This window comes from Rhinolophus sinicus, chromosome 8, assembly GCF_057876585.1.
Source record: "Rhinolophus sinicus isolate RSI-liver-muscle chromosome 8, RSI-T2T, whole genome shotgun sequence".
Lineage (NCBI taxonomy): Eukaryota > Metazoa > Chordata > Mammalia > Chiroptera > Rhinolophidae > Rhinolophus > Rhinolophus sinicus.
In genome coordinates this window covers 54,863,656-54,889,202 of record NC_142508.1, presented here as the reverse complement: position 1 = coordinate 54,889,202, position 25,547 = coordinate 54,863,656, and the positions used below count along the sequence as shown (strand labels likewise).

The window sequence follows — 25,547 nt, the reverse complement described above, 5'->3', positions numbered from 1 at the left end:
TTTTATTTAGATCTACTTACCTTTTTACAAGAAAAACATCCATTTTAAATGGGAACCTTACATTGCCACTTTAAATGGGAGACCAGAATCATTTGTCAGAAAGGTAATCGTTCCAAAAAAAGTGAGATGAAAATAAAAGCTGTGAATCAAGTGTAGCTAGATACAGATGCCATTGAAAGCTCTGAGCTGGCGGCCTGCAGTCTGAACAAAATCAAGGGGGAAAAAAACAAAAAAACAAACAAAACCACCCAGCAGCGAGGTATTGTTTCAGGCCTTCGCGACTTATTAGAAAGCCAAGCTAGAAAGCCTGGCTCCTTAGAATCCGAAAGAACCGAAAGGGGAGGGTTTTCCCGTCACCTGTGTCGGTTACTCACTTCGGCGCTGCGAACCACCTGCCGCTGACTGAGCTCGTCCCACCTGGGCTGCCACCCCGCGCAGGTACAGGCGGGGTCACCTTCAGCTGCCCTGACGCTCGTTGGAGCTGCCGCGCTCCTGCAAGCTCCGCCCAGGTCCCCGCGCAGGGGCGGCCCTCTCTACCCTGGCCCAGGCACACGGGCGTACAACTGCACAGAACAGGGAGGCCCGGACCACAGCGCCCGGTGCCACCCCTGTTTGGCACCTCCTGAGCCATCTGACCGGCCTCCTGGAGCCACTTCCTGGCCTCTCTAGGAAGCCCGGAGGTGTTGGCATCTCTATGATGTGCAGGTTTCTCATCCACCCTCACCTGTGCTGAGGCAGCAGGTTCACTTTATGAATCTCCCCCATGTGCCCAGTCCCTGCCTGTATTGCAACTTCGTGGGAGTCCTTACAGTCAGGACTACTGCTATTCCCACCTCCAGTGTCTGCCTTTAGACTTCCACCTCCATCTTTGTGTACCCCCTAATGCTGAGCACAGTACCTGATAAATAGGAGGGGCTCAGCTCAGTCAGTATTGCCTGGATAGATGAATGGATGGAAGGATGAGGCTTCATGACACTCCTGAATATTTTAAAGTCTCCTTGTAGCTTGTAAAGTCTCTATTTATCTCTGAGTTTCCACATTTATGTGTATCCATATGTTTTCCTGTGTCCCTGATTTTCACTATTTTTTCCAATTCTGCTTCTTCTGGTCACTGAGCAGGCAATGAGGCGAAGACTAACATTTGTTGCTGGAACCAAAGACTAAAAGTCATGTAAAAAGGAAGGTTGGCATCCGTATTCAAAGGTCTCCCTGAGAGGCCCATCTTGTGTCTGCTCATCAGGAATCTGGTTCTATGGAGAGGTGTAGGCTCTGTGTACACACACACACACACACACACACACACACACACACACGGACTGACCCCTGGCTGGGGAGGATTTCATTTTGGAGGCTCACAGGATGAAGATTTTGACTTCATGTGCTGCTCTTGCCACATTCAGACTCATAGAACCTCATATGAAGTATGTCATTTCCTGCTAAGTTTCCACTAGCAACATAAAGTCACAAGAACAACCTCAAGCCCTGGGATCCAAACATTAATGAAGACCAGGTGAAGAAAGCTAAGTCTCCAGAACTGGCCTTGTCCACCTGTCTTGTCGTCAACTGTGATCCAGCTATAAATTGTAGGAGACTGAGATGTGATTGTACCAAGTAGTCTTAAGGAACAGCTTTACCTTTGCTGCCCAAAATGCACAAAGATTAGAAGAAGTGAAGAGGAAAGATAGTGAGGGGGCTGGGAGACCAGCTACATGCTCCTGGGACCAGTAGCCAAAGAAGAAAAGACTCCTCTGAGGATGTAGTAGAGAAGACAGATTTCCCTTGGGGACTTCAGATCCCCCTCAGGGATGCCCAGATCTAGGGCAAGTTGATAGCACATGAGAATAAGTATGGCAAATTTCTATGTTAATATTCTTGTGCCACCCAGGACTCTTTTAAAAAATAAGCACGTTTTAAAGGAAAATTACAAACTTTATAATTACTTCCTTAGTTTTCACTGCAATTTAGTAAAGTTGATTTTGTAAAGGTCTGAACAAGAAATCACGATAGAAATGACCAGAGAAAGAAATGACTGCAGTGTGAGTTTATAGGTCAATGCTTGTTTAGTTTCTTTCCCCCATTAATATATCCAGACAGTGGGTACTTTACAAAAAAATCAATTTACAGTCATAATTCTTCATAGGTGTACCCTTATTCCTCACAAAGTACTTTCACACCTATTAGCTCATTGGATCCTTACAGAAATTGTATCCATAAGGTTCTTTGGGTTTCAAGTAGTAGAGAGTAGCTCTAGTTAATTTAAGTGAAAAAAGAGCAATTTTTAGAGTCTCAGAAACAGGTGACTATGTATTTACAGTAAGCAGTAAATGTATTTATAGCTAGCTTCTATAATAGATAAACTCTGACATCTCGGTGGTTTAGTACGATAAAAGTTTATTTCTCACTCATATTGTAGTCAAATTCAGTCCGCAGGGAAGCAGGGAAAGCGGCTCTCCTCCACACAATCACACAGGGACCCAGTCTTGTTTCATTTGTTATGCCATTGTCTTCAACATGTGGCCTCTGAGGTTTCTGCAGAAAGGGAAGCAAGAACTAGGCTTTCCCCAACACCCCTATTTTAATCAGGTGTCTGCAACTTTTGAAATCCTCCAATCCTTTCACAGCACTTAGTCCATCTAAAGGGATCCTGTTCATTGCTAACGCACTGTCAGGGCAGAGACCTGCTTTATTGACTGGTGTATATCCACTGTCTATCATAGTGTCTGACATAGAGAGAATTTAAAAAGAATTGCTGAATGAATGAGGAAGTGAATAAATGTCACATCTCTGGCTGTCTTTGTTCAAAACCAGATTTGCAGGTGAGACCTTCTTTTGGTCCAGGCTGCATCAGAAATCACCTTTACTATAGTCATCCATGGCAATGGGGTAGAAGGACAACTATTAACAGCCCACTGCTATAAAGTAAGGCAGTTTCTAGAGAAGAGCAATCATTGTGAGCTTGGAAGACACCCTAAAAGCTTGCTATTCAAAAGTGTGAAACGGCATCAACAGCACCTAAGAGCTTTTCAGAAATGCAGCTCTCAGGTCCCACTCCAAACCTAGCAAGAGTCTGCAAAAATTCTAACAAAAGTTGGAATTTCACAGGGAATTCCCATGCACAGTTAAGGCTGAGAGATAGTGCCCTTAAAGGTGTTTACCACTACAACTCTCTGAGATGGGTAAGAGATTTCTTGTCACACCTGGAAGCCAAGTGAGGTTAAGTGACTACCCAAGGTTATAGAACTAGTAATTGACAGAGTTAAGATTAAAAGTCAAGGCTTCTGACTCCAATTTCCTCTACACTCCATGCTCCTTCCATTATGCTGCTCTATCTCCTGGATACATCTATTTTCTTCCACAGATGAAAAAAAATTAAAAGGGAGAAACAAATAGAAAACGTACAGTTACTTTGAATTGGTGGTTAATGGTTTCAAGAATTGATTTTCTTTTTAAGAAAGGGAAACTAACATTTATCACTTTCAATGCATTTGATAAATTTCCCCCTTTATATATTAAAGAACTCTCCAAGTAATAAAATGAATGTTTATATTTTATTTATTCAACAATTAATCATCTTAACTTTCTTTTATAAGCATTCATTGCACACATTCAGAATTATCAAACATCTTATTTGAGTCAATAGTTTTTCTTTTTCCTTTTAAAAACTTGGAAATAGCTCATTATTATTACCTATGCCTCTCTCAGTACTGATTACACTAAATGTTTAAATGGTGCCAATTAAAACTAAATGTTACTTTGTGTGTCTTGGCCACAGGATCTCTGTTTAAGGGTCAAGCATTTAGAGCTTTCTTAGAAGGACACCAATGACCTCCTGAGATAGTAAAGCTTATCTTTAACACTTTTATTCTTTACTGTTTTCAGAGATTGAAGAGTGTGGATACCAACTATGTTAATTAGATCTCTTTCGGTTGCAAATCATAGAAATCCATCCTGATATAGGTAGGAATGATTGGCTCCTGTAACAGGAAGCTCAGAAGGTGGATCTAGCTTCAGGGCCTCAAATATCATCGGAGCTCTGTCTCTACATCTCTCAGCTTCCCCCTACTACTGTTTTAGCTGGTAATCTTCCTGTGGCAGCAGATGGGATTCACTGGTCATCAAAGACAACAACTTCCTAATACCTTGGATCTTTGAGAAAGACTGTTTTTCTTTTATTTTCATCACAAGTCCTAAGGAAGACTCTGATTGGATAGTCATGGGTCATGTGATAATTTCTTAACCATTCACTGTAGCTGGGAGATGGTATATTTCAACTGACTGGGACTGGAGTATTATTCACCCTGAGATGTCAAATTAGTCTCCTATAGCTGCTGTAACAAATTACCACAAACTTGATGGCTTAAAACCACACACATTATTCTCTTAAAGTTCTGGAGGCTATAAATCTGAAATCAATTTCACTTGGCTAAAGTCAAGGTGTTGGCAGGTCTGTTTCCTTCTGGAGGCTCTAGAGAATTTGTTTCCTTGTCTTTTGCAGCTTATGAGCTACATTCTTTGCAGTCCTGTCTTATGGCCCCTTCCTCCATCTTCAAAGTCAATAATATAGCAGCTCCAAATCTCTCTTTGCTCCATTGTTGTCACATGGCCTTCTCCCTCCTCTATAATTTAATCTTCCTTTGCCTCCCTCTTATAAGGATACTTATAATTACATTTAGAGCCCACACAGATAATCCAGAATAAATATCCTATCTCAGGAACCTTAACTTAATCACACCTGCAAAGTCCTTTTTGACATGGAAGGTAACAGTCACAGATTCAACTAATTATGACATGGATATCTTTGGGGCCATTGTTCAGCTTACCACAGATCGGATTCAGTCCCACCCAACCATTGGACAGAGAAAGATTATTATATAATACGTCAGATGTGGTTTTCCCCAACAAATGGATTTTTGGCACATAACCAAAGAACACAGTTCACCAACCAGCAAAATCAGTGTGTGCTTTGTGGAAGACTGCTAGTTTTTACCCCAAATGCATTTTTCTCTTCTTCCATAATAACAATGTTTTATTAACACATGACTATCTAAAATAAAAACTACATTTACTAGCCTCCTCAGAAGCTGGATGTGCCTAGGTGGCTGAGTTTTTTCCAATACAATTTGTGTGAAAGTGATATGTGCAATTTCTGCATCACATACTTAAAAGGAAATTTCTTGCCTGCTTTTCTCCACTCCCATGGACTAAAACTCAACTTGGTCATTGACTCAGCTTCAACACTTCAGTTGAGGATGGTACCCTAAGGGATGTTGGAGCAACAAGATAAAAGGAACCTCGATCCCTGAATGACCTTGTGGGGTAGAGCTGTCTCACTAGTCTCACCAATCTAGATTACCTGTACTATTACTTATTTATGATACTATACGTCTTAATTGAAATTTTTATTAGGAGAATTCTAGATTCACATGTAACATTTGGCAAAACTATAGTGTAATAATATCACAACCAAGATACTGACACTGGTACAATTCACAGGTCATATTCAGATTTTCCCAGTTTTACATGTACTCATTTGTGTGTGTGTTTTGTGTATGTAGTTCTTTTCAATTTTATCACATGCACAAGTTTGTGTAGCAAGCCACTGTAATTGAAGGGTTTGCTTTTTTAGAGCAGGTTAGATTTTATACCAATACAAGATAGTTAAACGCCCTGTGCCAAGAAAGAATGATGTATTTAAAGGCAGAAGATACTGAAATGTGTTTATTGAGGAAGTGGCTTGTGACATGAGTCCTAAAAAATGTGCAGGGGTTTGCTCAGAAAGACGAGAAGAAAGGGACATTTTGGTGGAAGAAATAACAGGCAAAAGCATAGAGTCAGGACTGATGTCACATGTCTGAGGAGTGAAGAGGTACTGGCTATGTCTGTGCTGGGAGGGAAAAGGAGATACCATTCTGTATAGTGCTCAGATTCATTCATCTGAAGGAAAGATCTTGTCCATGTGTTGGGACTGTCCAGTGGACCACAGCAAGATGGAAGAAGTCTCTAGGAGGAAGAAGGCATGATCCAGATTCCCACATTTCACCCTGTTCCTGACATATCCTCATTCTCAGAGTAACCCTCTTGACTGCTTCTGGAGCTTCTTTAGAGCCCTGCTTTGGTTTGGCGGAACTGCACCATCTGAAAGCATTGTCCTGATGCAGTTTTAGGGGCCTCCTTCTGCCCCTGATTATAATTTCTCCAGGGAGCCACCTTTTCAGGGGTGGTGGTTTTCAAATAGGATGTGTTACGATCAGCTAGGAGGTGTCATAACTAATGTCTTACCTATGGTATAGTCATCTACTTAAAGTAATGAATGATTTAACTTTTTAATTTTTAGACTTAGAGGAAGTATAGCAAGGAGATTAGAAGCATGGACTTTGGAGTCAAAGCAATAAGTATTTGAACCCTGACTCCGCACAGAGGATTCCTGAAATGATGAAATAAGACAATGCCTGTGTTCCCCTACAGACACCCTGTGGCCAGTGTCAGCTGCTCTTGTTAGAGATCAAGTTCAAGAGTACATGAGCAAAACTTGTACAGGGATAGTTTATAGCAGCGTTACTCATCATATCTCTGAAGAAGAAACAACCCAAATCTCCATCGATGACTGTACAGATCAGCAAAGTGTGATCTGTCCATACAAGTGGACTGTTATTCAGCCATAAAAAGAAATGAGGTACTGATACATGCTACAATGGATAAGCCTAGTAAACAATGTGCACATATTTTACTAGCCAGTTTCAGAAGCCCATCACTAAAACCACGTATTACATGATTTCATTTATATGAAATGTCCCGAATAGGCAAATCCATAGAGATTGAAAGCAGATTGGTGGTTGCGAGTGGCTAGGGGGTTCGAGGTGAAATGAGGTAGGGAGGAGTGACTGCTAATGAATATAGGATTACTTTTTGGGATAACAAAATGTGGTCATGGTTGCATGACTCTGTAAATACTAAAAACCATTGACTTCAAATGGGTGAATTTTGTGATATGTGAATTATAGCTCAACAAAACTACATCAAAAAAAGTTACACCTACACTGATGTCATTGTAATTTCAATGTTGTTTGAGTGGGAGGGGACAGGAAGGCCTGTTACCCTGGATATGCCCACAGAAGTGTGTCATAGATGGTAAAATCAATGTGGGTAAAAGTTGAGAAGCCACTGCCTTAGAAAAATAAACATAATTCTCTGGCTCCACCATCTCGATGTGACGGCTTTGCCCATGGGGCTATCCTCTTACCTTCCTCTTACTCAGGGAAAGGAGGGAAAGGTAAAAGCCAGGAGAGAAAGTGATGTTTGAATAATAAGTGGTGTTCAATTAACTACATTAAAATTTGAGAGTTGACTTGTATTAATTTTCATGATCAGCTTACTCCATGTTGTCTCTCCTCTAACTGCAAGGGTAATTTATGCTGGGATTATTTTAGTCATTTGAATTATGCGTGTATCAATATTTAGTGGGTGTTTACCTAGCCCACAGCATACCCCAATGTTTCCCTCCCTCAGAGACTGTGGAAGTACGATGTAATATAAATAGGTGGTGCATGGTACAGAGCTGAAACTCCTTTTACTTCTCCATCCTTGTTTGTAAGGAACATTTAGGTGGTATTTCTTGAAAAGCAATGTATATACTATTCAGATGCATCTACAAAACTAAAGGCAGTGCTGCAAATGCTAGGAGTTCCTTACATGGTACTAATTGCAATTCTTGCACAGATGTTTCACTAGAGATTCAGTATGTAAGACAAATTAAAACTTACCATTTGTTTAGATTTTCCTCTTTGCAAAGAACATTTCCTCACTAGTTGCTAGCTACCGTGTTTCCCCGAAAATAAGACCGGGTCTTATATTAAGTTTTGCTCCAAAAGACGCATTAGGGCTTATTTTCAGGGGATGTCTCATCTAAACATCATGCTAGGGCTTATTTTCTGGTTAGGTCTTATTTTGGGGGAAAGATGGTATTTGAATTTCTGTCACTGACAGAATCAGTTTTTCCTGTAGAATCCCTTCTTCTTTAACTAACACTTGCCTATTTATGCTCTGCGCTGCCTCCCCTCTCCTCTTTTTCCTTCCTCTCCTTGTTCTCCTTTCACTTCAGCTCTCCTCTCCATTTTCTTTCTTTGGCTCCCTTTTCTTTTCTTGCCAGCTCCTAACTGGGTAAAACCCAAGATTCCACCTTCAGCCTTCTTTTTGTCTATAGTGTACACCCGTCACCTAAAAAAACTCTTCCGTTTTCTTGGTTTCAACTCTGACCACTGAGCTGATGACTCCAAAACATATATACACTTGCCACTGGGATTTATTTATGGGGATGGTCCGTTGATCTTAATCTCATGTCCACAAGGGGATTCCTTATCTCCAGCAATATGTGGCATTGGCCGTACGTACCTTTTGACGCCTCCCTTCTTTTCCTTCATTCTCAGATTCGTTTAATTTGCCTAGCAGAGTCTCTTGGATTCATTGTTTCTTTTTCGATTCCTTCTGCTTTCACTCTGTTTTCCTGATGGCCTTCTAACCAGAATAATAATGCAGAGCATCAGCAAGTTAATCTTGGCAGTCTGCAAGCTTTGATCATCTCTTAGACAATCCATCCTGAGGCCAGACCAAGCACTGCCTTTTCACTCCCTTCCTGCACTTCAAGGTCCAAAGATACCACTCCCCTAAGTCCTGTGGAACAAGATGAAACCAAGAGAGAGCCTTAGGCAAGAGGACATGAATGAGACAATGTAGGGGAGGGTGTGGGCGTAAAAGGTACAACATGGGCCCTAGGGTCTTGGGAATGAGGAATGGTTTCCTTTCTATCAGCAGTGGCTCTGTGGGGTGGCTATTATTCTTTCACTCAGAGGCATCTTGTTTAATTAGGTGTATTCAGAGGTGGGTAAATCAAAATAGTGTTAATTTCAATACGAATGCCATATTTTTGCTAAAATCCTTTAATATGATAGTGTGTCCTAAATATATTTTAAAACAACGACATAACTGAAGCTACACCTCATGCAAGTTTTGGAAAATATTCATCATATCATTGACCAAGTCATTCCATATTGTCAAATCAATCAGCCAGATCAAAGTATTCGAATAGTTTTTGAGTTATATGCCTCAAATTATATTTAATGATTTAGCCATTAGAAAAAAAAAAGACTTCATATTTCAGTTCACATAAATATAACAGAAACTTTCTGGCAACTGTTTCATTTTTGGTAGGTAGATTGATTGATTGATTGTGGAGTTTGTTGTCATTGCCATGAATTTGTTACTTAGATTATTATTATGGAAAAAATTAGAGCACATTAATGAGGAAGGAAATGGGGGCAGGATGCATTGGGCAGGGGATCTTGGAGCAAGGAATTGCAGGAGGCCAGGGAGCTGGGCAGGTGGACAAGTGTTCCAAGGGGAAAGTCAGAGCAGATGTGTACCCATGTGTTTGAGGAGTGGCTAGGAGGTCCTTGTGACTAGAATGGAATGAATGAGGTGATAGAAACCTGGGATGTGGTCCTAGAGCTATGGAGGCCAGATCATCTAGCCTTGGAGCCATTTAAGAATTTTGGCTTTTACTCTGCGTGAGATGGGGAGCGTTTGCTGAGTTTTTAGCAAATGGGTGATATGATAGGACTGAGTTTATAAAAGGATTTCTTTGGTGCTAGGTTGACAATGGACTGTAGGGAGACAAGGGTGGAATCAGAGGGACCTACTAATACGAGGCTGTTGCTGTCATCCAGGTAGAAAGGAATGGTAACTTGCACAAGGTTAGTAGCAGTGGAGCGGTCAAGTAGTGAATATATTCTGAAGGTAGAGGCAGCAAGATTTCTTGGATGGGTTGGATGTAAGTTGAGTCCAAGAGCAGGGGAGTCCAATGCTTGTATGTTGTTCTAGTAGAAGGATGAAGTTGCCCTCACTGAGATGGGGAAGATTGTGGGTGGAATAAATTTATAACATGTAAGTTGAGGAATAGGAGCTAGAGTGAGCTGTGCGCTGATAACTCTGTAGGATGGAGGGAATAAAAGTTAGAGTCCATAGAACAGTAAGGGAAGGAGGAAGAGGAGGGGGTTAAAGAGAGAGTAAGAGAAGCGCAAGGAAGCATCTATAAGGTTGGTGAAATTCCACAGTGGTGGTGACGGGAGGAGACAAAGGACCTTGTTAGCAAGTAGATTTCCCTTTACTGTTATATGCATTTTGGAGATTGCGTTAGTTTCCTAGGACTGCCATAACAAAATTACCACAAACTTGGTGGCTGAAACAACAGAAACGTAGTATCTTATAATTCTGGAGGACAGAAGTCTGAAATTAGGGTGTGGCAAGGCCATGCTCCTTCTGAAGTTTCTTGGGGAAGGTCTTCCCTTGCCTCTTCCAGCTACTAGTGGCTTCAGGTTTTCCTTGGCTGAGTTATCATAATTCCAATCTCTGCCTCCATCTTCACATAGTTTACCCCAAGTTTCCCTCTGGTGTCTTCTCTTTTATCTCTTAGAAGGATATCTGTTGTTAGATTTAGGGTCCATCCTAATCCAGGATGATCTCATCTAGAGATCCTTAACTTAATTACATCTCCAAATACTCTTCCCCAGCCCCTCCCCCAAATAACGTCATATTCACAGGTTCATGGAGTTAGGACATGGACATGTCTTTTGGGGGCCACTATTCCCCTCTCTACAGTGATATAAATGCTTCTTCCATCTGTTCCATCTCTTCCATCCCAACCCCCAAACCACTAAAGGTAGGAGGAACTTTGACAAAGTTGACTTTACTGTGATAAATTTTGTTTTGCAAACAGAAAGGAGAGGTTGAGTTACACAGAGTTCAGAATGAGAGACAGAAGTGGTAACTGACAAGAGGCAGAAGAAACTGTGAGAAGGTAGGTCCCTAGGATCATGAAGAAATCTTGGGAAAGCTTTAATGTCCCCAGGCCATAGGATTGGGAATTTGAGACAATCTTAACCTGATTGCCAAAGTACAGGAAGTTCCAGCTCATATCTTGGATGTAAAATATGATTACAATGCATATTCTATTTTGTAACTTTCTCTCCTTACTCAAAAATATTGTGAACACTCTTTCAAGTTATTAACTTTTCTTCAACAACATGATTTTTAATGGTGGTATGGCAGTCCATCAAATGAAAGTACTGTCATTTATATAACAAATCCTTTATGGTAAGCCATTTAGAATGTGTCTATGTTTTATATATGATAAATAACACTGAAATGAACAACTTTCTCTATAAATCATTCTGCACATCTTTGATTATTTTCAAATGGGCTCATTTTAAATAATGATGAATAATTTTGTGATAGCAATTTCTGCTCATTGTTTTCTTTATGAACTAAAACTTTTCCTTCAGGAAAAAAAAGAAAAAAAAATGGAAAAGAAGTTCCTGGAACATCTGGCTTATGGTGTAATTTACTTTTGGTATTCAGCTGTGTGCTCAAATTTTGAAATGTCTTCTTTGTAATAGACTCATCCTAGATTTAATCTCCCTTCTGGAGATACAGATGCAAGTGTATTTCCTTCTGTGAACCTTCAGCCTGGGAACTATGACTACAGGAGAGAAGCCATGCCAAATTGTGCATTGGTTGCCTTCAGCTCCTATTTCTCAATTTGTAACTCTTAAGAAGAAGGGACAAAAACTGAAAGAATTACATTGCAAGAGTTTTCAATGAGACCCCAAAAATTCTTGTAATAAAGACTGCCATTGAAAACTCTGCCAGCCATTTCCATAGATTATCTTTATAACCAATATGAGGTATGAATTATTATCCCACTATTGATGAGAAAACCGTAGCTTCAAGCAGCGAGGGCAGTCCACACAATCATGTAAGTAGCAGAGTTGGCTTTCCACCCAAGATTTTTCTAACTCATATCCACCATGTTCTGTGAGTGGGGCTCCCATGTTTTTGTATTTTGAACACTGGTAGATTTCAGACCAAAATTTGGGGAAGTGTGTAGCTTGCCAACTTGTAATTTTTGTAATTTTTTAAGGGAATCAAGACAGAAAAACAAACAAACAAATAAACAAACAACTAAACTGTGATATCTTATCACCCCCATTTCATAAATGAAGATATTTTAATGCCAAATAGAGAGGACGGCTATAATCTCCGAAGATACTCCTTTGAGTTAAATGAATTCAATCTTATAAAAATGCAGCATGCTGTTCTACTGATGGCCATCATCTCACCAGGGACCAGGGAAAACTGGGCACTGTCTCTAGACCACATTTAAGTATTGCTTCCAGACGACCTATTGTTATTGTGGCCTTGATGGAATGGTTGCTCTGGCTTGGCTGACAGACATGGAAAGAGATGCATGGCCCCCTTTCTGCTGCAGCAAGGAGCTGGCAAAACTTTCAGTCTAGAGAGCAGGGCATCCATGCCATCACTCACCTCCATTCAAGGTAGAATTGTCATACTCTGGTCCTTTCCAAGAGTGAGGAAAGGAAGCGGAGACAGGAAATGTAGACTAGTTTAAAGACATTTAAAAGGTGGAATAAGGAGAAAGACAGAAATATTTGGATACATGGTGTTGGGAAAAATTTCCCAGACCCGAGAGACCGGGGGAAGAAGCTAATAACTGTATCATTACATTAAGAGTTCATAAAGGGAACTTACATATGAGGTGCTTATCATCTTTGCCTGGGGTGGGGCAATAGCCTGTTCCAGGAACTGGCACAAACCAGCACACTGTTGGGCATAAGGGAGGCATCCATAAGATAGTCTCTGAGGGAATTTAGGAGAAGCGATCTCTGTTGTGCCCCGGATCTAGCTGGCAGGTCTGGCAGTGCTCAGGTGGTGGTCATGTCATGGAATAGTCTTTCCTCTACATTTCACCTCTCATGACCAGCTCTTAACAACCTCACACGTCCCCCTTTTCCACGAGGTGTCCTGAGTGGTCAGCGAGGGGTTTCAGTAGCAGGGAGGTTACTCACTTAGTCACCAAATAACTGCATTGGAGATAGAGTTCACAGCAATAATACAGACACATGTAAGAAAAAAGAGAAATTAGTAGAAGCCATCCAAGTATTAGTAACTTTTTTTCATCATGCCCCCAGGATTTGAACCAGTGTGCTAATAGGTTGCCTAGGTTTGGGGTTTGATCACAGAGGGCATTTACTTGAGGTTTTATATGTGTTACTGAATTGGGAGGTCTTCTCTTATGAGAATGACACTTGGTCCCTTATCTTCAGATGTTAATATAGCCATGGCCTTGGGAATCTGGCCAGGCTGTGTAAACCATACATGTTGGCCAGGGGAAGTGGTGATTTCTGGTGTGAGGAGGTGAATGGGAAAGGACTATGCCAGACTAGGACCCCTACTTTCTCCTTTCTTTCAATGGTGCGTGTACCAATCCACGTATAGTACGTCTCCATGGGTCCCAACTGCATTAGGATGACAGGGTCCCACTTGAGACTGAGCAGTTTCACCCCATTCAGGGGCATGATGTATCCGACCCATCCTGGTGGAATGTCCCATTGCAGATTCCAGTAAATGGCCCCTGTTCCAGGGACAATAGAGCTTGGTTGGTGCCATCATTATTATTATAGCTCACTGGTCCATAGCAAGCATCAGGCCATTGCCATGTCCTTCGTTTTCCACACCTTTACCATGTTGGGGGTCTCAGTCTGAGATCCTAAGCTGGCATATGTGGCAATAGGTCCCACTGGTTGGTCATTTCAATGTAGTAATGCTTGGGAAACACCTTTGTCCACCTGGCCAAGGTAGGTTTTCAATTTAGCAATTTTATCTGTGGCTGAAGAACCCCACTTATGTGTCCCACCAGCCCAACTGATTGTGGGTTATAGGGGAGGAGGGACCTCCATTCCATATCATGTTCTTTTGTCCACTCTTGTATATCAAATCCTTTGAAATGTGACCCCCAGTCACTATCTGTTTGATGGGGTTATCCAGACATAGTACTGAACTTTTCTAGTCCCTTACCGGTCAGGATCTTTGGTGAATAGATAGACAGACTTTAACCATTGTTGGCTCTAGAGGCACTGCCCTTAGCTCAAGCTCTAGCACATCCTCCTTGGCTCTGTTGCTGTCCTACCCAGGCACTACGGTGCCCACTTTTTTAATATACCCAACTCGCAGCATCCACTGACGGGTCAGTTGCTAAAGGTTTATGTGTGATTATCAACCAGACCACTCTTAACTCAGCCCATGGCGACTGTGACTTACTCTTGTTTCCATCCAGATAGTATCAGTGGATGGTTGAATGGCAACTCTTATGCAAGTAGGTGGACTGCCCTGGTTAGAGCTATCGGTGGCTCTCGATCGCTAGAGGCATCAGGCCCAAGCCAGAGTTTCCCCTATTTCTGTTTTGCAGGTTGGAGGGATAGGAGCCAGGGATAGGAGCAGGAGCATTTGGGGGTAGTACTCCCCTATGGTAAACAGGCATGCTATTTAACCAGCAGAGGTATTCCAGGAGCTGTGGCAGAGGCCGGTGAGTGGAGCATGTTGTCATCCCCCCATAATGGGAAGTGAAGCTCTTACTGTAACTGGCAGTTCTTTACTAAGAGCCTCCCTCCACCTGCAGGAGCACCGCATACACTGCCAATACTCGCTGTTCTGTCAGGATGTACCTGAGCTCTTGCCCTCTTTTACGGTTGGGACCAAAAGCCAAGGGATACGTACTCTCCTTTTTTTTTTTTTTTTTTTTTTTTTTTTTGTGTCATAATGCACAGCCCAGGCCTTCCGGGGAAACTGAAACATCTAATTCAAACGGCATTCCCACCTGGGATTCCAAAAGTTATAATCTGTTTAACCAGCATTCTTGAAGGCAGCCTATTGTGGAGCCCCTCGGGCACATATATATCCCTTCTTAACTAGGTGATAAAATGAGCAAAAGCATTGTGCTACAGGGGCTATGAAAGTTCACCAGTACCCCAGAATTCCTAGAAAGCCTGTGCTTCTTTTATATTACGTGGTATGGGGTAGGCTTGTACTTTGTCTGTGACAGTCGTATGACTCCCAAACACTTGACTGTGGTGACTGGACCTTGAATTTCCTGTAGCTTCACTGCCCGTGCTCTCTGCTGTAGGTGGTCCAGGAAAGCCTGCAAGGTTTTCTGTAGCAGAGACACATCTTCACAGGTCAGCATTATGTCATCGGTATAAAGAGGCCATTCCACAGAGGTTGGGAAGGAAAACAGTGACAGGTCCTTAGCCACTGTCCCATGGCATGTGGTGAGGCTAGGTAAATAGCCTTGAGGGAGCACTTGGAAGGTATACCCCAAGTGGGACACACATTTCCTAACAGTTTCTTTGTCACTGTGAGGGCATCAGCCTTGAGACAAGGAAATGTTTCAACTCATCCAGAAAATAGACCTACAAGAACAAGAACATGTTAACAACCCATACGAAGTGGCAGTTGAATGAAGTCCAGCTTCCACGCACTATGTGAATGAAGGAATGCAAAAATGGAAATATGGGGTTTGTCAGGGCGCCTGTAAGAACCAAGTGGCCATCTTGGCTTTCCCACAGCCCTGATGATTTATTTCATTTACAGCCATTGTTTACCCACCTTAATTTCTCTGATTCGGGAGCAGACTGTTGCCATGTTACAGGGATATCAGGATGGCAAAAGTCTGGCAATGAGGGGTCATTTTTGCAGAAACAGAATGGACTTTATCTACCTATGCCATATTTTAATGGCAGTTTTTATGTCAGGATAGCTCAGATTTCCACGATTTTCACATTATTTTTTGAACACCTGTACTTACACAAATACAACATAAGAAAAAAACAACAACTCAAAGTCATTATATTTGACAATGCCCCTCCCCATGTCATTTCAATACACCAAACAAGCATAATTAGTGTAATATTAGGTTAGTGCAAAAGTAATTGCGGTTTTTGCAATTATAACCTTTTAAACCACAATTACCTTTGCACCAACCTAATACTTCTCATTTAGAGGGAGAGAAAACAAATCATTTGAGGTATTCCAGGGGCCTCCTGGAACACCCTAAAGCCATTTCCAGGTCCCAAGAAAGACTCTAATTTTGCATCAGCTTACTTTTGATATTTAAATTCATGTACATAATTAAATTGATTCCAATCTTATTTAGCTTAACCACACAAAATTTCTTTTCTCAAGATACCTTTCCACAAAACTTTTACAACTTTCTTTTTACATTCAGATTTTGCCCTGTTTTTCCCTCTTTCCCATTCTGCAACAACCAGCCTCACTTCAGGACAAAATTACTTTCCTTTCCCTCAACAAACAAACAACAACAACTAAAGTCTTTATACCTTTTTTACTGAGCTCACATACTCCCCCCTAAGAACACAATGAGGGACATATTACTGTTATCTCCAGTTCACAGACGACAGAGCTTAAGGAGATGCCGAACAGCAGGACATGAGAGCTGTAATGAAGCAAGGATAGAACCGCATCAGCTTTTCACATGTACAATGCACACACACAGAGTCATATACATACACATCTGCACACATACATGAATACACATGTGCACATGCACACATACATGCACCTACCCCCATAGATACACGCACAGCAAGAGCCCAAGTGATACACCGAATTCGGATGCTCATTGCCCTTATGAGTCTGGTCAAGTACCGTCCCCTCTCTGTTCCTCAGGTTCCTCACTGCAAGTTGAGATACATCAATGATTATCTGCTCTTGTGTCCAGGTACCCCGGGGCTGCCGCAGTCATGATGGAAAAGCCCAGCATGGTGGTTGCCTGCCCTCACCTCAGCTTCCCCCAGGACAGCTAAACTTGCCTTTGCTTTATCAGCCTGCTTTAATTCATTTGCACAAAAGGGTCCATGGTTTAAAAAATTTGCAAATGAGCAGACTGCAGAGTCCCAGGAGAGAGGGTCAGCCTGAGAAATCTCTCCAGGGGCTGGCAGGGCCAAGGGGCCTCAATGAGCAGGGAGGTGAGCAATCCATGCTCTTGGTGTTCCTTGTACAGCCCCCTTTGGTGCCCCTCCCCCTGCTGCCTCCCAGCTTTTAGCAAAATTCTGTTATACACAAAAGCCTTGTCTCCCTGGGGCTGTGGGAAACTGTGGGGCAGGGCCGCTAAGGGAAGTGCAGCCCGTCCCAACTTAGCCCTGTGCTGTGGCCAACCTGGTGGTGGCTCAGTTGGGTACAGAACAGGTTCTGAGCTCAGAGTCCTAAGCAGCAGCCTGAAGGGAATTGCTAGGGCGCAAGGGAACTGAATTGCTGCTGGGAGCCAGAACTCTCTGGACCCGCTGGAAGCAGAAAAAGTTTTAGGAGAAATGTAAATCCCCCCAAATCCTCCAAGGTAATGTAGATGTTCTGCGTGAGGCATTAGGCCTGCAGCCTTAGGAGAGAGAAGAAAAGTCCTGGAAAGCCAAAGACTTGGGAATATTCAGGTCATTTATCTGTGTATACGTAAAGCATCAGCGTTGTAGAGGAGTATTTAAATCTTCCTGAGATTACAAAACTCCTTGACAGGAAGAGAGCAACCTCATAATCTGTGCTTAAACATAATTGTTTAATTTAAAGAAAGGAGAGTGCATGTTTCTGCATGTATGCGTGTATGTGTGTGTGATTGACTTTTCCATTCTTGGTGTGGTTATTGCCCCTTGCTATGGTGAGTGCTGAGAAGAGATGGGGATGGAAAATACATATATATACATATATACATATCCATATCCATATCCATACACATACATACATACATACATACATACATACATACATACATATATATATATATATATATATAGTTTTTTGTTCTGGGCCCAGCCTTTCTAGGAGAGATATAAGTAATTGAATCCCATTCTAAGAAGGGCCAGGCTGCTTATATCAACGTATGAACATCCAAACCTGTAGGAAATCTTTATGAGTTTATTTGAGCCCCAACTGATGACAGTTGTTGGGACACAAGATCTCAAATGCTCCCGAGAATGACAATTTGCAGTTTCTTTTATGCATTTGGAATTAAGGAAGGAATGTAAGGAAGATTACATGAAGGTGGAGGAAAGCAAAGCAGGGGATTGGATTACAGGATAGTTAATAAGATTATGGGCTCTCTTGGGAGTGGTTACTACTTACTTCAAAGGTGTGTTAACCTAGATGCACAATGGGCAGGGCTTGCTTACGGCAAAGATAAGCCTTTTTCTAAAACGCTGTGTGCCTGGGCATGACTACTCACCATGACCAGTTAGGAATTTATGATCAGATCACCCTGTGAGGTTACTTTTCATAGAACCTCTTTTTTGTCCACACTAAGGATTATTGAAACTCTACATACAATAAATGAGATCTGACCTGTTTGGAATCTCCCTCTGCCTGATAATTGTAGAGTTGAAACATCTTTACCCCACAATGTTTCAATGACAGAAAAACGACTTAATCCAACTCTAACTTCTAGGTGTTTTCTCCTGGCTCCCCTCCCCACCACACTGTTTGAAATGACATATGTAACATTTGCACAATTATAATTTAACATTTAAAACACTAGTCATCACCCCAAATCTTGAAAACACTAACAAAACCTGTGTTACCAGAAATACTGGATGTCCCTGAAATGATCTGTTATGACTTGTACTGCCCTGTCCACATCTTAAAGTTTAGGTCATCCTGACATCAACATATGGTCATTCTCTACTTGGTGAATTATTCCATCACCTTGCTACACTCACCATAGCAAGATGTTCTTCAGTTATTGCAACACAGTGATTTTTAAAAAATGTTTGAACACTTAAAAAGGTGACTGTTTCAGGCACTTAGCACCAGAGAAATCGTTCTACCATACATATGTGGCAATTGAGAGAACCTAGAACCATATCCTGGAGAAGGTAAGGCATGATAGCAGTCCTCAAATATCTGAAGGAAATTGGGGCTAGATCTGGTCTGTGTGACTCCAGGTGTGTAAGGAAAGACAAATGCCACAATCAAGCTCTGTCTAGAAGAGAGCTTTCTGATACCTTAGGCTGTCCTGAACTGGAAAGTCCACTTGTCCTGACAGTGGACAAGATGACCATTTGGTGGAGAGGTTACAGAGAGAATCCCCATTTTAGATAGGAAATTACTTCTTCAAATTCCCTTCTAAACTCAAGAGTCACTGATTCTAAGAAAGTATACATTCTAGCATTCTCAGCTTTTATTCCCCCCCAGGTTGGGAAATCCTCTCTTTTGGATAAGATATTTTGTCTTCAAAAGGTACCTTCAAAAAGGAAGGAAGCACCACACTGACCCACTGGCATCATTAGCAAGAATGAATTGATCCGATTGGCTCCTTCCCCTTGAAAATCTAAGAACCAGCAAAGGGACACTGGCCAAAGAGGGATGGCTGAAGGTAGCTCTTGGACAAAACGATGGGGACAACAAGGAGACACAACTCAATTCAGACTTCTGAATTAAGTCTTCATTCAGAGGCAGAGCTGCTACTCTAGGACCAGGACCCTGAAGTTCTCAGTCAAAGGAATGCAAACATATGGGGCTCAGAAGGTGTTGGGCTAATTCTCACCTAGGAATTCTGCAACTCCATCTTTGTGGAAAGGAAAAAAACCTTCCTTTCCACCCCCACCCACCCACACTAGTCACTGCTCCTGTGGCAGTTACTCCTGAGAGCTCCCCAAGATCAGGAATTGGGTCCATTTATTCACTGCTGAATTCCTCCTTGTCTGGCCAAAACCTGCCACCTACAAGGCACTCATTAGAGACCTTCTCCTTCCCATATTTATTCAACAAATGTTAATTAAGTACATGGAATGTGCCAGGCACTAGGCATTTGGTGTATAGCACACAAAAAACAACAACAAAACAGATACAATTCTTGCCTTCGTGAAGTTCGTAGTCTAGTAGGGGAGACAGGAAAACCCTAAAAATGTAGAGAGTACAGAATTATGCATTGAGCTAAGCGCAGCGAAGGGAATGAATAGGGTGTGGTGACAGAAGATATTCAGGTTGGGTGATGAGGTGCTGACATTCAAGCAGATGTGTGAAGGATGGCCAGGGGAAGGGGGATGTGATGAACTGAATGAAGAAATGAGTGAGGAGGAAGCTGGCAAGAACCTCTCCCTCTGCCCAGGAGAAAAGGGCCTTAGCCCTCTTGAGGCAGTGAATACTCCTAACAATGAGAAATGTGGCTATCGTCCTGCCAGACATAAGGCAAGAATTATGCCGATCACTTTTAGAAACAATGCCAGGGCACCGGGCTTCCTTTAGGGTGGGGAGGAAACTGAGGCTCAGGAAGGGCAGGTAACTTGTTCAATGCTTCACAGCTAGTAAGTGGCAAAGTCAAGATTCGAACTCAGTTCTGTGAGGCTGTAAAGCTCACCCTCTTAATACTGTGTACCTCCTTCCCCATCAGAGGGCAAGGACCATCCTTACCTAGACTTCCACTTCACAGCAGCGTTTGCTCTCTCCTTGGGAGCCCCAGAACTGAGCAGCTAGGAAGCAATGTGGGCTGCCACCAGGAGATTTTTTTCATCTCTGGTGGTGTGGGCCCATCAGAAAACCCACCATGAGTGTTTGACTCCAGCTGCAGGGTCAGAGCCACTGACAAAGTGCTGAGGCCCCCACATAGGGCAGTAACTATCCTGTATCTTTACCTGGAAAGCTATCTGAGACCTGGTCTACCTTATCTGAATCTTCCTGGCTGGTGAGGCCAATAGCCTGAGAGAGGTACCTGCACCTGCGACAGGTGTACTCATGGCTGACAGGAGTAAATGAGGTTTGTAGGGGAGAGGGAGATCTCAGGGCTAGCCAAGGGGAATTCTAGACCCTTCTCCCTAAGCTTTCTGGCCTGGAGCTGGCAACATCTCCCCACCTCAACTGTTCACGAAGCTGGGAGGGCAGACAAGAGGTGCCATGGCCCCATGCGAGACCCCTTAAATGACTTTGTCATCACCCCTCGTAGTCCCACAGAACAGTATGTTTCACACCCAGCCCCCCCCACCCCCCTTTGGGTCTTGAGATAGCCCTGAGCCCAGGTGGGCTCCCTTCACAGCTGAGCTGGCCAAAGAGTGACTCACCAAAGGCTCCTCTGAGGCCAGAGACAGCTTCCCAACGCCCAGTTCAAAGCACTATCTACCTTCTTACATCATTGTTTGCTTACATTTCTCCCGTAATCCTGCCTCCTCCATTGCAGTCATTGCAGTCCTCTCCCCTCCTCCTCAATTCGTGCTAAGTTCAGCCACATTTGGGGACAAGTCAACATTCCATTTGGGCGCTTTATTTTACTCTTCTCGCTCTTCCTGAGAAGGGAAGCAGAGTGTGCCACGCCAAAATATGCTTTTTGGGGATATTGATTATTTTAAGCTTGTGATTTTCAAGAAACAAAAGACTCAGGAAAAACCCTTGACCTTTGCCCTAATTGCCCAAAAAAATTTAGGCAGGGGACCTGCTTCAGGAAAGGAGCCTGCTATCGTAGATAACTGTAGTTTAATAGGAACTGCTGTGTGACAGGCCAGGAGGAACCCAAAGTCCTCTCTGTGTCCCATTGTTAAAGATGGCCCAGCAAACATTTATTTACCAAACATTTGCTTTTCCATCTCCATGTGAATTGCCTTTCTCCCTTTTGAAGTCCCAGACAACAACCCTCCTTCTTAACTCAAGATGGCCTCTAAGACTTAACTTCCCGATTTGCCCTAGAGGCTCATATTTTTATAGAACACCCATGTGTACTCGTATATACGTAATGAAATTTGGTTATTTTTTTCCGGTTACTCTGTCTTATGTTCATTTGGTTATTAGTCCAGCCAGAGAGCCTGTTCTGTCTGAAAAAAAACAACAAAAAACACCCAAAAAACAAATTGCTGGCAGTTATGAAGCTCCTTCTGGTGTTCCAGGCAGGATGTGTTAAGTGCTTTCTCATGGTATTTTTATTATTTTACAGCTGAGGGGTTGGGAGTCTAGGGAGGTGAAGTACCCACCCAGGACAACCTAGTTAGTCAGTGGCAGAGCTAAGATTGGATTTGAATATAGATAATCTGACCTCAAAGTGAGAACTCCAGATACGGCAGCGGCCCGCCTTTGTTGGAGTTCTCCATCCCTCCCTGCCAGGTGCTGGGCACAAACACGGGGCATGCTGTAAACCCAGGTGGTTTGGCGCCCTCTTGGGACAGTCAGCTTGTTGCTGGTAGTTACAGCCACAGTGTCGCTGGTAGTTACAGCTCTCTAAGTCCTGGCTTTTAGTAAATCATGGGTGTGGGTCCAGATTCATTACTTATCCTCTCCCAGCCTCCATTTTCCTCTTTCTAAAGTGAGTGTAATAATATCCACCTTGAAGTGTTCCCTAAGGTTCAAAGGAGGCTAAGGTAAGGAAGCACTAGTACATACCATTCTGATTGTCTTTTATGTTTTGCCTAAGATAGGCAGTAGAATAGAATGGTTAACAGCATAAAGCTCTGAAACAAGGCTGCTGGACTCCACTGTCACGGGATCTTGGGCAAGTCTCTTAACCTCTCTGTGCCTCAGTGTTCTCACCTGTAAAATTACTACAATAATAGAACGTACCATCCTAAGGTATTCAAAGAGACCAAGCATATTGACTGTTGTGTGCCAGTGCCTGGAGCAGAGATTGGCAGAGAATAGGGTTTCAATGCAGAGAATGAATGGATCAGTAGCTAAACATGGCACAGAAAAGTACCAATAGATATGGGCCATTATTAGTTGTGTTATGGCCGTTATCTCACCCTGGCATCTCTCTTTTCTGACAAGACCAAAGCACTACATCTGCCATAAATCTCTTTCTCTTCTTCTATATTCCCTCTCCACTTACCCTTTAACCTGGCTCAGGTAGAAAGAAGGTGGCAGGAATCCTACGGACAGAGACAAAATCAGTGATGCCTTCCCCTTCCAGAGTCAATCTTCCAAACCTCACCAGTTGCCTGGATTTATACACACACACACACACACACACACACACACACACACACACACGTCAGAACAAGTACTGGACACAGACATATAGTAGACTCCTAAAGGAGAAGCATGTTTTCCTACTAGCTGGAGATGTTGTAATTTACAGCTCAGATTGAATCTGTCAATAATTATCCAACTAGTTATCTCTCCAGAGGTCGTTAAAAAACTAATGCATGTTTGTTGTGGATGAGAATACGTATGTGTCACGTGCGCCGTGGGTGTGGGGGGAGCAATCAAATAGGAAGTGCTTTGGTATTTATATCTTACTGCACGCTGGTTTACATTACCACTAGGAAATATGTGCCCATGTGAGAGTGATTAATCCAGGCTCATTCAAAGCGTGCTGAGGCTGTTTCCCCCCACCACCTCTCCCTTTTTGCCTCTCCGTTCATATAACCCAGGCTGCTTCCAGCCAGCCTTTGCCCACTTGCCCTGAGCACAAAAAGGTGCAGCGGAGTTTATGAGAATGAGCACTATCTTCTCTGAGACAGCATGGCTCTGCCTGGCTGTCACAGCAGCGCTAGGAGGACTGGTTCTTTACAAATTCAAGAAGAGACCAGGGCAGGTGGGGAGAAAGGTATTCTGCCTGGCAGGCTTCTGTGGCGGGGCTTACCTGCTCAGCCTGTCCCTCTTCTGGGGCTTGATTCTCTTCTCCTTGTCATGTTTTCTCGTGTATATTTACTTATCTGGTCAAGAATTGTTACCTGTGGATCAAAAGGCAGTGCTAATCACAGGTAAGTGGACGGCGCTGCGATTCTCATTCAGGGCAGAATCTGGCACTTGCTTTGCCTCAGCCGGACTTTTTCAAATTTGGTTTAAAAATTCAACACTTGGCATGGAGTAAAATGTAACCCTCCCCCCCCCAAGTGGTTTTCATGACATTGCTTTGGTTTGTTTTCTTTAGGAGGTGCATGTGAGAGGAACGGGGAAGGTGAAGTGGATCTAAGCTGTGACTTTGTTGATCTCCCAGGATAAATACTCATAAGCAAACCTGCAGTATTTCATGTGTTTCCTTATATCCAGTCCCCTGGGTTTAAATGGAATTTTGTTCTGGGATTAATTTTTGGCTGTATTCTAGACCTTGGCTCTTATTCCCTAAATATGCAAGGAAGCTTATAAAGCCAGGTTATCTTTGTACTTTTCTGTGTTTTTTAAATATTGAAGGGACTCACTAGGTTTAGAAACTTTGCAGTTTGCCTGGCTGTTGTCCAGAAACTTGTGTCTCATTTGAACCTTTGTCTTCATATCTGTCATTAGACCCCTAACGTTCCTTAATTGGATCAAGCTGGCAGTGAGTCCAGAAGGCGACTGCTTGTTAGCTGAGCTGCCAGCTTTTTTTGCTTCTGTTGTGTTTCTTTTTCCGCTGCAAGTGTGAGGCCAAATTAAATTCCTGTGGTTTGTTAAACTGGTTTGTTTGGTTGTGAAGTTTGAGCTTGGATTGGGCTTTAATTAGGATTATCCAGTATTATCCTAACCTAGTAAATTCTGCCAACGTAAGGACATCAGCTGCAGAATTATTTGCTGGCATGTCATTACCCCACACCCAGTGGCTACAACCTGTTAGGGGTGAAAGCAAGCATGGGGTGTGGATGGAAGCAAATCAGGGATTTTCTCAATTCATGGAGAAATAGACTGGAAAGTGTCTTATCTATTTTGCCTTTTACTTTAATCCAACAATGAAATTCTCTCTTAAAATGAAATGCAAGTTGGCACATGAGTTTAGAAGTGCTATGGAAAACAAAGTTCTTCAAAAACAACCAGAAAAAAAAAACAAAAAACAAACAGTTCAAAGGTAAAAAATAAACTCAGTTGATCAATGGAATGTTGACCTACATGAATGTCTCATAGCACTTGGAATCATGCAGCTAAAAGACTGGCTGGGTTTTCTACTTTTTTACTAGAATTCTCTGGGTGGGCTGGGTGAAAAGCTGTAATAGCGGTCTACGTCTTTCTGTTCTGTGTGTAGTAGCAAGTACAAATGGTTTTCAGAATAATTCCAGGTTGAATTTATGTTCAGTACTTTTCCACTTGTGAGAAAAGCCAGGACAATTAAGCATGTTAGAAAAAAACCCGGAAAAACAATGCCATGGTTTCAACTAATGTGACATGATCTCCCGGAGGTCCAAGTATTCCTGGGCAATCCATTTCAGGGAGCAACACTTCTAAGGCTAGTAAATAAGAATACTAAACCTTAGGAAAGCTCAGGCAAACTTCCAGGTAACTGAGAAAACAAGAATCCTCTCTTGCTTATTTATCTTGTCAGTATTCTTCACCCTCTACTTCTGCAGATGTAAGCAAGCAGAAATGCTCTCAAATTACTGACCTAAGTCAGTTAGCCCACATCAGCCACTGAAATGTCCTGGCTTGTGTTTAGTGGTACGTAAAATGACTGATTCCGTTAGGCAACGCAAGCCCAATGACTAATCCCTCAGCGAAAGCTTAGAATTAAGAAAGGAATGACATACGTTTTAGGGTAAGTAAAATGTCCCTGTCATGTTCTTTGTCATTTTAATGAGGAATGCCATAGGTTCAGTGTAATTCTAGAAGTTTCAAGACCTTTGTACTAAGTGGAGAGATTTAAAATGAATTCATTTAGTTAGATCAAAACTCAAAAAACATAAGTCACCATGACTTGGAATAACCTTTGTGTCAGGTTGGCTTATGTTATTAATTGGTACACATTTTAGTGTGTG

The 25,547-nt window shown here is 42.5% G+C and overlaps 2 protein-coding genes across 7 annotated transcripts in view; one reads left to right on the top strand and one right to left on the bottom strand.

Moving 5' to 3' along the window:
* Positions 1–22,730, bottom strand: part of SDR42E1 (short chain dehydrogenase/reductase family 42E, member 1) — a 32,523-nt gene extending 9,793 nt beyond the window's left edge. The window contains exon 1 of one of the 5 annotated variants that reach the window (XM_019743724.3): positions 22,712–22,730. Coding sequence is in view for 1 of the 5 variants with exons in the window: in XM_088800214.1 (XP_088656340.1) it covers positions 375–631 (257 nt within the window). In the remaining 4 variants the exon portion in view is untranslated. Of the gene's footprint in view, positions 1–20; positions 324–357; positions 647–22,711 lie in introns of those variants that run through there. The other 4 variants (XM_088800214.1, XM_019743723.3, XM_019743728.3 and 1 more) reach the window with 4 other exon arrangements.
* A 409-nt stretch (positions 22,731–23,139) lies between these two features.
* HSD17B2 (hydroxysteroid 17-beta dehydrogenase 2) overlaps positions 23,140–25,547 on the top strand; it is a 49,767-nt gene continuing 47,359 nt past the window's right edge. Inside the window, exon 1 of one of the 2 annotated variants that reach the window (XM_019743735.3) lies at positions 23,140–23,588. In XM_019743735.3, coding sequence (XP_019599294.2) covers positions 23,315–23,588 — 274 coding nt within the window. In that variant the 5' untranslated portion in view covers positions 23,140–23,314. The remainder of the gene's footprint in view (positions 23,589–25,547) is intronic. The other variant, XM_074314521.2, reaches the window with a different exon arrangement.